Genomic DNA, 11,653 nt, shown 5'->3' with positions numbered 1-11,653 from the left:
GCCTGAGCAACGCACCCGGGACCAGCCGCATCCAGAGCCTGCTCTGAACCAGCCCAGGGCTCAAGCCTGCCCTGGGCATGGGACACGAGCTGGGGTGCTTTTCCTGCCCTCTGCCCCTCTTTCCCCCAGTCCTTGGCTGATGGACAGCCAGAACTTGGACACGCTGTTTCCAATGGGACGCCAGGGAAAATAGCCAAGACAAATATGGGATTTATTCCCGATTTAGTTTCCCTTTAAGCCACGTTTCTGCCTGGTGCCACCTTGGGCGAGGGGGGAAGGGAAAAGATGGCCCCATTCCCCCTCCCTCCTTCACTTCATCGCCTCACAGCTGTTCCAGCATTTTTAATCTGCAGAGGTTCTCTTAAATTTGGGCAATGCGATGATTTCCCGGAGCCGGGATTGGGGTTTGAAGCCGCGCTGGTTTTCTCATGAGCAGAGAAGGGAAAAAGGGAGAAATGCCCGTGAAAGCCAGGCTGGCCATCTGGAAGGGAGGTGCGTTTCTGATGCCATTAATTGCTCACTCCCTAAGGCCCCTGGTATGGCTGCAGTCAAGGGAGACTGCAGGAGTGGGAAGTGGGAGTGGGGGCAGGATGGGAGCCAGGAAAGCTGGAGGGGCCGAGGGAATTACACAACGAAATCAATGCCTGCTCTGGCCTCAGCCTATTGATTTAGGCGACCGATGGACGCGTGGGTCCCTGGGTTGCACATCAGCGGGTGTGAGCTTTAATGGCAGTTAATACCATTAGTAGGAATGAGAGGAAGAAGGGTTTGGGCACGGCAGCCCTTAGCTCTACAAGCAAACAACAGTTGCTCCTTGTGCACGGCACATATGGCTTTCACAGGGTGTTAAATCCGGCTTTTCCCCCGCCGCACCAGGCCGATGGGGACAGACGGGAGAAGCGCCTCGCTCCTTGTGCCCGCTGCCGGCCATGGGCGCAGGGGGACGCCGGGCTCGGGGTGCGGGGGTCGGGCGGAGCTCACGGCATCCCCCGGGGCTGGGGCCGGGGGGGCGGTGGCGGCGGCGGCGGCTCCGCCTCTGCCTGGCGGGGGGCGGCGGGGCCGGGGCCGGGGCCGGGGCCGGGGCGGTGCTGCCGCCCCGCACACACCGGAGCTGTCCGCGGCACGGTGCTGCAGCGCCCGCCCGGCCCCGGCCCCGGCCCCGCCATGGGGACACGCTGAGCACCGGAGCGGGGACCCGGCAGAGAGGGAGCTCGGCGCCGCTGCACCCCGGCTCCTCAATCACCCCGTGCCCCGCATCCCAGGAACTCGGCTCTGCTCCATCCCGGCTCCGCAGTAACGCCGGGAACTCACCCCGCAGCATCCCGGGTAACCCCGGGCTCCGGCATCCCTTGAACTCAGCTCCGCTGCACCCCGCCTCCTCAATCACCCCGTACTCCAGCATCCCAGCAGCTCGGCGCCGCTGCACCCCGGCTCCCCGGTAATCCGGTGCTCCGGGAACTCACTTCCACAGCATCCCGGCTCCCGGGTAACCCCGTGCTCCGGCGCTCCGGGACTCGGCTCCGCTGAGCCTGGCTCCTCAATAACCCCGTACTCCTGATCCCCGGGGATCCGCACCACATCTCCCCGGCTTTCCGGTAACTCCCGCTACCCCAGCACCGAGTATACCTCGGCTCCTCCTGACTGTGCATCCCCACCCTGACCCCTGCACCCCATCTCCCCGTTGACCCCGGGTCTCCCAGCACCCCATCTCCCCGGCACCCCTGCTCCCCCCGGGACCGCGACCATGGCGTTCATGGTGAAGAGCATGGTGGGGGGGCAGCTGAAGAACCTGACGGGCGGCCTGGGCGGCGAGGAGAAGAGCGAGGGCGAGAAGTCCCCGGCCGAGGCGCAGGGAATGACCCGGGAGGAGTATGAGGAATATCAGCGGCAGCTGGTGGAGGAGAAGTAAGTGAGCCCTGCGGCGGGCACCGGGGTGTGGGGTGCCCCCTCTGCAGCCCCACGCATTGGAGCCTGGGGGGGGGGGGGGGGCCGGACAGCGCTGGGGACAGCAGGGCTATGAGGGACTCTAATGAACCCCCTAATCCCTTAATCCGCTTCCTCGCCCGGGAGATGGGATTGTTTCCTCCTTTCGGGATGCACTGGGAGGGGAGGAAGTGGTGGGGAAATGGGGCTTTGCGGAGGGGATGGGGGGTACCCGGGCTGGGGGGGGGGGGGAATGTTCAGACCCCGGTAACTGCCCCCTGTGGTTCACAGGATGGAAAGGGATGCCCAGTTTGCCCAGCGCAAGGCGGAGAGAGCCACGGTCAGGTCCCACTTCCGAGACAAGTACAGGCTCCCCAAGGTACTGCCCTGCTGGGCATGGGGGGGGGCACCCCAGAGCCGTGGGGTGCTCTGTGCATGGGGAAGAGGCACCACAGCTCTTGGCTGGGGGGGGGGGCTCCGAACTACAAAGCCCAAATGCAAACCAGTTTCCCCCCAAAGCACCCTCCCATGTGAACCCTGGCCCCTTCCAGTCACCCCTGAGCACCGCAACCCGCACAGAGGGACCCCCAGCACCCCCTCAGCCGTGCTTCATCCCCATCTTCCTCTCTTTTGCTCCCTAAACCCAGCTGGATGAGGGGAAGCAGCCGTCACCCCGGGCTCTCAGCCCTGTAGCTGGGATCGGAGCTGGAATTACACCTTCCCGGCTGGATTAGCCCTCTCCTCTGCCCGGATTATTTGGGAAACACTTCCTACCTAAAGCCCTGTTTTGGAGTTTCCATTCTGGTGATGAACGATTCACCAGGAACAATCCAATCAAGGCAGAATTCAGCTATTCTTGGACCTGCTACAAGCTCTTCTCCCCCCCAAACCCCCCATTCATTCAGCAGGAGCCTCAGTGGTGAATACTCTAAATTGGAGCCAGGCTAATATTAGTTGGGAAAGGTCTGCCCAGCCAAGTGGCATTGTTCAGACTATTTGTTAGTGCTCAGCACCCCCTGCTCCAAACACCCCTTGTATTGCCATGGAATAAACAGCTGGAAAAGGAATCTTTCCCCTGCCAAAAGCGAGAAAAGGCAGAACGGGACCGAGATTCCCTTTGCTCTCCGGGGGAAAGCGGGATTAGCTCAGCTCTGGCCCCCGATCCTTATCCTTTCCATGCTGGAGATGTCCTCATCTTCTGACAAGTTTCTTCTGCTCATCACTGATGCTGCTTGGCAGCCCGGCTGCCTCTTCCCGTGCCTCCCTGTGGCTCTGTAGCCCTGCTCTCCGTGGGCACAGCCGTTGAGTGTACGTGGAACTTAACCGGGTGCTAAACCTCCCCAGCGCCAGTTTACACCAATGCTTGCACCCTGGGGTCCCTTGGTGTGCGCCCAGGCTCTGCTCACCCGCATCCCCTCGGGGTCAGCATCCTACCCACAGCACGAGCGTGGCTGGCACCCCGCAGGGACCATCCCACATGGACCTGAGTGCAGGGAGACAGCTCAAAGCCCACGCTCTGGAGCACTGTGAGCCCTTCACGTGCCCTCAGCGCCTGCAGAGCCCCCCTGTGCCACCCCCTGACCTCCCCCTTGCCCATTACAGAACGAAACGGATGACAACCAGATCCAGCTGGTGGGAGGTGACGTGGAGCTGCCCAAGGAGCTGGCCAAGATGATCGAGCAGGACAACGAGGAGGAGGAGGAGAAGAACTCGGTTATCGGCCAGCTCAGCAACATCCAGAACCTGGACCTCGACTCCTTGAAGGACAAAGCCTCGGCCACGCTCGAGGACCTGAAGCAGTCGGCTGAGAAGTGCTCCATGATGTGAGGTGGCAGCAGCCCCGCTCCCCGCCGGCAGGATGGGAAGGGAGGGGGGCAGCCGAGCGGTGCCGCCTGCAGCGGGGACCCCACTGATGCTGCCCCCCTCGTCCCGCAGAGCCGGGTCCTCCTCCTGCCTCAACCCCTGCCCCAGGTGTCCCTGGTGTGTGGCTGTTGTCCTGTTCTCCGGTCCGAGGTTAGAGCCGAGAGGCAGCATGTTCCCCTGTGCCCCATCCCACCCCTGTGCCCGGCAGCGGGTGTCCCTAGGGAGAGCGGGGAAGGAAAGCCCGGAGTGACCTTGGGGTGTCATTGAAGCACATCAGCATGGGAAGGCAAAGGCTTTCCCGCAGAGCGGTGCCCAGGCGCCGGGTTCCTGCCTCCTGGAATGATGGGGAGGCTCCGGTTTGCTCTGCATGGTGGGAGATGCGAGTTAACCTTCCATATGGGCAAGAGACACCAAGCACTGCCCTTGAGGGCCCCTCCGCAAGGAGTCAGCTGGGAAGGACCTGCTATACGATCCCAGTCAGCCCAGCGGGAAGGGGGTGTTGAGGACCGGAGGGATGGAGCCTGAATTGATGCCAGAGAGGAATAAACCCCGCTCCCCGGTGCCCATGGGAGCCCACACCAGCCCTTCCCCGGGGTGGGAGCCGCTCGTGTCCTTGTTCCTTCCAGGAGAACAAAGTGGAAAGGGAATCTCTCCTCCTCCTCCTCCTCCCCTGTCGTGCTGTACTTGTGCGCTGTGCTCATCGAGTGTCTCTCCACCTCCTCTGCTGTCCCCGTGCCATGGTACAGTTGTAACCGGTGGAATAAATACCAGGAGATGTCTATGCACTTCTGCCCGTCCTTGAGCAGTGCTCGCCTCGGGTGCAGAGAGATCAAGGGCATCCCCTTTGCAGAGCAGGGGGAGCGGGGCTGGCGGCTCAAAGGGGAGACCTCCAGCAGCATCACCCAGCAGGGAGCAGCTCGCTGGGCTCCGGGTGGGTGCTTTGCAATGGTTTGCACCAAAGGGATGCTACAAGAGGTTTCTTGTCAGCAGATGGGTTTAAAAGCCAACAATACCCCCAAATCCCACAGATTTGGGGCTATTTGAGTAAAAAGCCTTCAGCTCATGCACGGCCTCAGCCTCACGGGGTGTCCGTGGCACTGCTCCGAGCAAGGACACAGCTTTGCCCAATACACGTCCAAGCTGGAGCAGCTCCAGCCTGGCTGCATCCCGGCAGGGGAGGTGGGCGCCTGCAGCAGCCTTCCTGGGAAACACTTGGCACCGGCTGGGAATGTCTTGCTCCACATCCCAGCGGCGGGGATGGATTAACCGTGATTTGCTTTGGCAGGGGAGTTGGGTCAGGCAGGAGAACACAGGGAGGCTGCGGGAAGCTGGGGATGGTTACTTGTCCTTGCTGCAGTCAAGGATGCTGGATCAGGCCATGTGGGGCTGAGCAAAGCTCCCTGGTACAGCCAGGAGATTGCTTCCTGCCCACAGATCCCTGGTACTGCCATGCTGGGGCCTGAAACCCTCCAAAACCAGAGGTTTCCACAGAATCCCAGCCTGGTTTGGGTTGAAGGGACCTTAAAGCTCATCCAGTTCCAACCCCTGCCACGGGCAGGGACACCTTCCAGTAGAGCCGCTTGCTTCAAGCCCCTGTGTCCAGCCTGGCCTCGAACACTGCCAGGGATGGGGCAGTCACCTCTCAGAGGACATCAGGCACTGCTTTGGCTGCCAGGATGGACAGAGGCAGCCCACGAAGGATGCTCTACCCATGGGGACTCACATCATCACAGCCCCACAGGGGCCCAACACCACCTTGAGGACATCTGCTCCAACCCAGCCCCACACAGAGAAAAGAAGGGGGGAATATGGGCAGCAGCAGCTTTAGCTCCAGAAAAGGATCATACCTGATGAGGATGAGCCCAAGCTCATCTAATCCCCCCCCCCCAGGAAAGCGATAGCAGGACCAAGCCGAGCCCTCCGGCATGGCTTGGCTTTTAAATCCCAGGCTGACGGCGAGGCCCTGATCAGTAAAACACCCCTCTGGAGCAGCGGGAGGGATGCGGGAGGGATGCGGGATGCAGCCCTTGGGTCCAGGTGAGCAGCGCAGCCCCCGGTGGTGCATGTGCCCCCCTTACGCTCCCAGCCCACGTGCTGCCACGCAAAGGCCGCGTGAAGCTGCCCGGGTTTATTTTAGGAGGCTCCATGACCCCCAGGCATGTGAAAGCAAAGCAGCAGCGCAGCCCTCGCTCCTCCCCATTCCTGGCGGGAGCTCCAAGGATGCTCCGAGCCCGGTGCTGTGCCAGGGAGGGCAGTTTGGGATGGGGGGGGAGCAGCGCAGGCAGCTCGCCTCCTGCCCAGCGCGACGCGCATCCTGTCTGCTGTCATTCCCTGCAGCCGAGCATCCCGGCTGCCTGCACGCCATACGACTGCTCCGGGCATCAACACGCAGCCTGGAAAACTCAAAGCAAAGAATGAGTGTGGATTAAAGCAGGAAAGATCCAGATTTTCCTTTGCTGTGCTATAAACCTCTCTAGAATTCCCTCACCTATGAGGCCAGGTTTGGTGTGATTCCTCAAGCTGGATGCTAGAGGATCACTGCGGACAGAGCTCCTGCTTTCCAGCACCAGCTGTGGAACAGGCCCTCATCCTACAGAGCAGGATCAGGCCTCTTTTCCACTGGTGAGCAAGTGCTTTCCCCAAATGAGCAGTCATTAAGCACTGAACCAAACGAACCAGCACGGCATGATGCGGGATCTCCACTGAACCCTTTCCCATCCCGCTGCAGCGTCACGCCGCTGCTGCTCCAGGTACCAGGGTTAATCGGGATCCATCCACCCAACACAAAGCCGGGGCATCGCCCTCTCCAAGCTCCGGCACCCCCGGAGCCTCTTCCTGCTTCCAGAGCTCCGGATTCATCCGTGTCTTCGGCAGAGCGGAAAGGCAGATGCGATTATCCGCCCCGGCTGCGGTGCCGCCGTCCCCAGCGGCTCTGCGCTCGCCACAGGCCGGGGAGGGCAGGGGCTTTGGAAGCGCTTTAAAGCCTCAGGGAATAATCTGTGCTCACAATAATAATAATAACAATAATAAAGACATGGAAATGCCTTCCCCCAGCTGCCCGGCACGGAGCAGATGGATAAGGACTAAAGGCTGGGGATGGAGGGGGGAAGAAGCCACGTTATGGGGTAGCATCTGGGGTGAAGGCAGCCTCAGGAGGAGCTTTGCTGGGATCCTGGCTCAGACCAGCCCTGGGACACCCCAAAGTGACCCCAATCCGTCCCCACACCCCCCTGTCCCTCACCAGCCACAACAACCGAGTGGAGAAAACGTGATTTTACGTAACCTTTCGTGTTGTTCTGCTCCGTGTTTGACAGAACCCAAAGGATCTGAAGTGAAAACAAGGTCAAGGCTGGCTTTGGCTGCCTCATGTCCCCAGGGAGGACGGGAGCTGGGAGGAGAGGAGGGAAGGGGATGCCCCAGCTCCGCTCTTGGCCAGAGGCACAGAGACGAGGGGTCTGGCTCCAGGCACCCCGGGCTGGGTCATGGTCTTGGAGCTCCCTTTGGGGTTAAAGCACAAACCTGAGACAGGAGGAGATGGAGAAACCCAAACCAAGTGTTTATTTGAGACAATAAATTACATTCCCTTTGCAGTGCAGCAGACAGGGAGGAGGGCCCCTGCTCTGCAGGACAGGCGACCTCAGCACCCGAAGTGATTCAGCAGGACTTGGGGGTGGTCTGGGGATGTAAGTGGGCTGCTGGGGTTGTGAGAGCCCCAAGAGCTCTCACCCTGCCCACTGAGCACTGACCCCTCACGGCACAGATGAAAGCGCAGTCGGTACCCACCAGCCCCCAGCACAGGTTGAGGAGCAGCAGGAGGGAGGGCCGGCCGGGCCATGGAGGCCGGAGGCGCGGTGATGGGCGCAGAGAGGTAGTTGCTGGGTGAGAAAGGCACAGCGTGCCGAGCCCTGCTGCCTGCCCCACCAGTGGGGCTGTGCGGTGCTCAGGGCCCCCCCAGGAGGACGCGGGAGGTGGAAGAAGAGACAGGAGCCGCACGGGCAGGATGCGGGGTTATCCTGCCGGAGGCGGTGCCAGGATAACAACACCCACCCGTGGCAGCCAGCGGAGGGAATTAGGGTGGAATAACGGCACACCAGGGCTGGAGGGGATCCCGCCTGTCGGGAAGGGAAGCAGGCACATGGCCCTGCGGACCCACCCGAGCAGGGGAGCTCCCCAAGGCGGTTACCCCAGTGCAGGCAGGATGAAAGCCTCGTCACCCCCTCCATCCTCCCTGGGTGAGCAGCATCCCGGCGGCCGGCTCCGGGCATCACTGCAAGGTACAGGCTGTGCGGGGGACAGGGGACACTCATTGGGCTGCACAAGCCATTGTCTCCCAGCGCCCATGCATGCATAAAGGTGTGCGGGGTCGGGATCACCCGTGGGCAGGAATATCCCCAAGTAGGGGCATTCCCCACCACAGGACCGCAGGCTCCGATGGGATGGGGATGGACACTCACTGCTCCGTACGGGCTCTGCCAGCGCTTCCTTGCCCATGGATTGTGCCTCCCGCATCTGTCAGGGGAGAGGAGAGGCTTCCAGCCTGAACCCCCTCCAGCACGCTCCAGAGCCCCCCCCAAGCAGCAATACCTTCATCTGCTCCTTCAGGTACTCGGCTCGAGACATCAGGGTCTGGATCTGGCACAGGAAGAGAGGGAAGCGTCTGCACGAGTCTCTTCACAGCCACCCCAAGGGGACACGGGGCCGTGCCCAGGCTGTTCCTCACCTCTGCGTGCAGCAGCTCCCGGCGCCTCCCCGCAGGCTCCGCTGCAGAAGGAAGAGGGATGCAGCATCAGCCCAGTGCCCGGCACAGGACCGGCCCCTGCAGCACCCACCATGGCCACAACTCACCAGCCAGCAGCAGCAGCAGCTCCCCCAGGCTCTGCTGGTACAGCTCCAGGGTGTCAGCATCGTCCTTGCCCTCCTCCTCCTGCCAGACAGCCCTTGCCAGGCACCGGGGGATGCAGCAGCTTCCACCCCGCACAGGGCTGCTCCTGCCCCTTCCACTCGAGGGCACCGCAAGCCCACCCCTCACCTTAGCGATGGCAGCAGAAGCCATCTCCAGCGCAGTGCAGAGCCGGGGCTTGTCCTTGGCCATCTCTGCAAGGGGGAGCACCCTTCAGCCCCAAACCCCACTGGGTGCCCCCCCTCCTGCTCTGACACCCCCAAACCCCCGGTACCTCTAAGGAGCTCTCTGGCCGGGTTCTCTCTCTGCAGGAGGGTCTTGCTGCTGGAGGTGACCAATGCCTTCAGCTCCTCCGCTCGGGAGATGTACTGCCCCACCTGCCCACAGCATGTGAGGGGACCCCGGCATGGGGACAGCCTCTGGGTGGGATGCTGTCCCCACATCACAAGGGATTCTTATCTCACCTTGGCCCGGATGGCTTCCTTCCGGCGAGCATCGCTTTCATCTGGTGGGGAAGAGCGACTGAACGTCAGGGTGGTTGGGGTGCAAACCAGCAACCCCTGGGGTGCTGTGCCCCCCCCAAACACACCCAGGACCCCCTCAGGGGGGACTCACAGTGCAGAGCAGGCACAAAGTACTCCAGGGCCTTGCAGTAGAGGGACAGGGCAGCAGAGGCATCTCCCTCCTGATCCTTCTTCACTGCTTCCACCACCAGGTCGGTCTGGGGGAGATGAGGGGGGATTCAGGGCTTGGTGCCCCACATCCCCAGAGACCAGCACCCCCCAGCACCCCACTCACCGCCTTGCAGAGGCTCTCGGGGCCGGGGACATGGTCCATATCCACAAAGGGGTGCGCAAAGAAGCGCTCGAAGGAGATGCGCTTCAAAGGGTCCCTTTCCAAGAGCTGTCCCAAGAGATCCCGGCATTCCGGGGAGAGCAGGGGCCGGCTGGGCAGCTGGGGAAGGAATGGGGCTGAGAGCACAGGCCCTGCGATGGGTGAGACCCCCCAGCTCCGTCCCACCCCACGTTACCTCCACAGCCCGATCGCTGCGGATCTTCTCCTCCAGCTCAGCGAAGGAGCGGGAGGCGAAGGGCGGCCTCCCAAAGAGTGCTTCTATGGGGGGAAAAGGGAGAGATGTGGGGATGGAGAGGGGGAAACCAGCCCCACACCGAGCCCTGGGAGGGTGGGGGGGGAATAAGAGCAAACACCCACCGTAAAGGATGACCCCCACCGACCACAGGTCTACCCGGGCGTCGTACTGCTGCCGGCACACCATCTCGGGGGCCATGTAGAGCGGGGAGCCACGCAGGACGTGCTTCTCATCCCATGGGGACATGTACTGGGCAAACCCAAAGTCTGCAGGGGGAGAGGGTCAGGAGAGCTTTGGGGAGGGGAGCAGGCAGAAAGAATCCCCCCCACCACCACCTCTGGACCCCTCCATGGGGCTGCCCTGACCTGCCAGCTTCAGCTGCGGGTGCTCCGGGGCGCTCAGGAGGATGTTCTGCGGCTTCAGGTCCAGGTGGGAGATGTTGTGGTCGTGCAGGAACTTGAGGGCGCAGGCTGGGGGTGGGCAGAGGGGGGGGTGTGACAGTGGGGATGGGGGGGGGGGGGGGGGCACCACCGCATCCCTGACCCCCCTATTCCCCAACCCCAGCCCCCGGGCAGGGAGCCCTTACCCAGCTGCTGCAGGAACACGCGCGCCACCTTCTCCGGGAGGATCCTGCGCATCCGGATGAAGCGGGAGAGGTCCCCCCCCGCGCAGAACTCCATGATCAGGTAGATGTGGTCGCTGTCCCACTGCGAGGCAAGGGGAAAACCGGCTCACACCGGCGTGCCCTGCCTGCGGCACCCCAGAGCCATGGGTACCCCCGGCCCCACCTGGAAGTCCTTGAGCTCCACGATGTGCGGGTGCCGGATGGTCTTGAGGATCTCGATCTCGGTCAGCAGGTTCTCCACCGAGGCCCGGTTGAGGCTCCTCTTGCTCACGCACTTGATGGCCACCACCTCACGCGTGTCCCTCTGCCAACGGGAGCACCCCCCCCGCTCACGGCTACCCTTGCGGGCCGGGGTCTACACTCCAAGGGGGTGGTAACGGGGGGGGACACGGGACAGGCCCCCATAGAGGGGCTATGGGGCTGGCACCCACGTGGAGGGCTGCGAGACGGAGCTCGCAGGGCACAGCGGGCCCGGCCCGGCCCTACCTTCCTGTAGGCCTTGTAGACGGTGGCGTACGTGCCGGTCCCGAGCCGCTCGGTGAGGATGAACCCGTCCAGGCGCGGCGGGGCCCAACCGGACCCCGCCATGCCCCAACCGGACCCGGTGCCCGGCCCCCGGCGCCGCTTCCGCCTTCCGCTGCTGGCCACGCCCCCTTGCCCATAGCCACGCCCCCGATGCTGCCCGCACTCAGGGCTGGTCCCTGGCCACGCCCCTTTGGTGCTAGCCACGCCCCTTTGGTGGTGGCCACGCCCCCCCCCGCAGGCAGCAGCAGGGATTGCAGGTGCGCACATGGGCATTTTATTATTAACCTTTATTCTGGACATGAAAAGATGAGGAACAAAACCCGACAATAACGATACGGGAGGAGGGAGGGAAGTGCCGGTGCCCGGGTGAGGAGGGCACCGGGCACACGCTTGGGGAAGGGGGGGGGGAGAAAATGCAACTTTCCCCCCTAAACAGGAAGGGACAGACACGGCACAAAGTCAAACCTGGGTTAAAACCCTCGCTCCGGGGATGGAGAGCCACAACGGGCGCCTTATCCCCACCCAAAGGGATGTCCCGTTCGGGACACGGCCTTGGGAGCTCAGGGCACATCAAACCCGCTCGTTCCCAGCTGGAAAATAACCCCCAAATAATACTAAACCACGTCAAAGCCGTTCGTTCCCAGCTGAAAACTCACACGTGGGAGGAGGAAGCAGGGAGGGGCTGTCCCGGGAGAAAATTCCATGCACTCTCCCGCCTGGCAGGCTC

General features: G+C 62.7%; 2 protein-coding genes across 3 annotated transcripts; one reads left to right on the top strand and one right to left on the bottom strand.

The window, feature by feature from the left end:
- Positions 1–350: 350 nt before the first annotated feature.
- Positions 351–4,571, top strand: CPLX3 (complexin 3). The gene is made up of 4 exons (XM_061446406.1): positions 351–492; positions 1,472–1,905; positions 2,215–2,302; positions 3,526–4,571. The coding sequence occupies exons 2-4, from the start codon at positions 1,745–1,747 to the stop codon at positions 3,748–3,750; spliced, it is 474 nt and encodes a 157-aa protein (XP_061302390.1). The 5' UTR covers positions 351–492; positions 1,472–1,744; the 3' UTR covers positions 3,751–4,571.
- Positions 4,572–7,327: 2,756 nt separating this feature from the next.
- On the bottom strand, positions 7,328–11,046 carry ULK3 (unc-51 like kinase 3). Of its 2 annotated transcripts, XM_061447319.1 has the most exons (16): positions 10,888–11,046; positions 10,565–10,705; positions 10,363–10,483; positions 10,142–10,246; positions 9,899–10,042; positions 9,717–9,799; positions 9,485–9,640; positions 9,302–9,407; positions 9,151–9,191; positions 8,961–9,063; positions 8,816–8,880; positions 8,632–8,710; positions 8,507–8,547; positions 8,371–8,418; positions 8,241–8,295; positions 7,888–8,067 (listed from the first exon to the last, which is right to left on the bottom strand). In XM_061447319.1, exons 1-16 carry the CDS (start codon positions 10,987–10,989, stop codon positions 8,051–8,053), a joined length of 1,407 nt encoding a protein of 468 aa, XP_061303303.1. In that variant the 5' UTR covers positions 10,990–11,046; the 3' UTR covers positions 7,888–8,050. The 2 variants fall into 2 exon arrangements, with proteins under 2 accessions (XP_061303302.1, XP_061303303.1); XM_061447318.1 differs by having other exon boundaries at positions 7,328–8,295.
- Positions 11,047–11,653: the final 607 nt, after the last annotated feature.

Source organism: Pezoporus flaviventris, unplaced genomic scaffold (assembly GCF_033815535.1).
Source record: "Pezoporus flaviventris isolate CSIRO_AGI_PZ_B2104156 unplaced genomic scaffold, CSIRO_AGI_Pfla_v1 ptg000006l, whole genome shotgun sequence".
Taxonomy (NCBI): Eukaryota; Metazoa; Chordata; class Aves; order Psittaciformes; family Psittacidae; genus Pezoporus; species Pezoporus flaviventris.
Note: the sequence above shows the minus strand (reverse complement) of the source record. Positions and strands in the feature narration are given on the sequence as shown.

Coding starts and splice junctions, on each gene's coding strand:
- CPLX3 (XM_061446406.1), top strand. CDS start 1,745: ATGGCGTTCATGGTGAAGAGCATGGTGGGGGGGCAGCTGAAGAACCTG. Junction 1,906..2,214: donor CGGCAGCTGGTGGAGGAGAA/GTAAGTGAGCCC, acceptor TGTGGTTCACAG/GATGGAAAGGGATGCCCAGT. Junction 2,303..3,525: donor ACAAGTACAGGCTCCCCAAG/GTACTGCCCTGC, acceptor TGCCCATTACAG/AACGAAACGGATGACAACCA.
- ULK3 (XM_061447318.1), bottom strand. CDS start 10,989: ATGGCGGGGTCCGGTTGGGCCCCGCCGCGCCTGGACGGGTTCATCCTC. Junction 10,706..10,887: donor TCTACAAGGCCTACAGGAAG/GTAGGGCCGGGC, acceptor TCCCGTTGGCAG/AGGGACACGCGTGAGGTGGT. Junction 10,484..10,564: donor TGGAGCTCAAGGACTTCCAG/GTGGGGCCGGGG, acceptor CTTGCCTCGCAG/TGGGACAGCGACCACATCTA.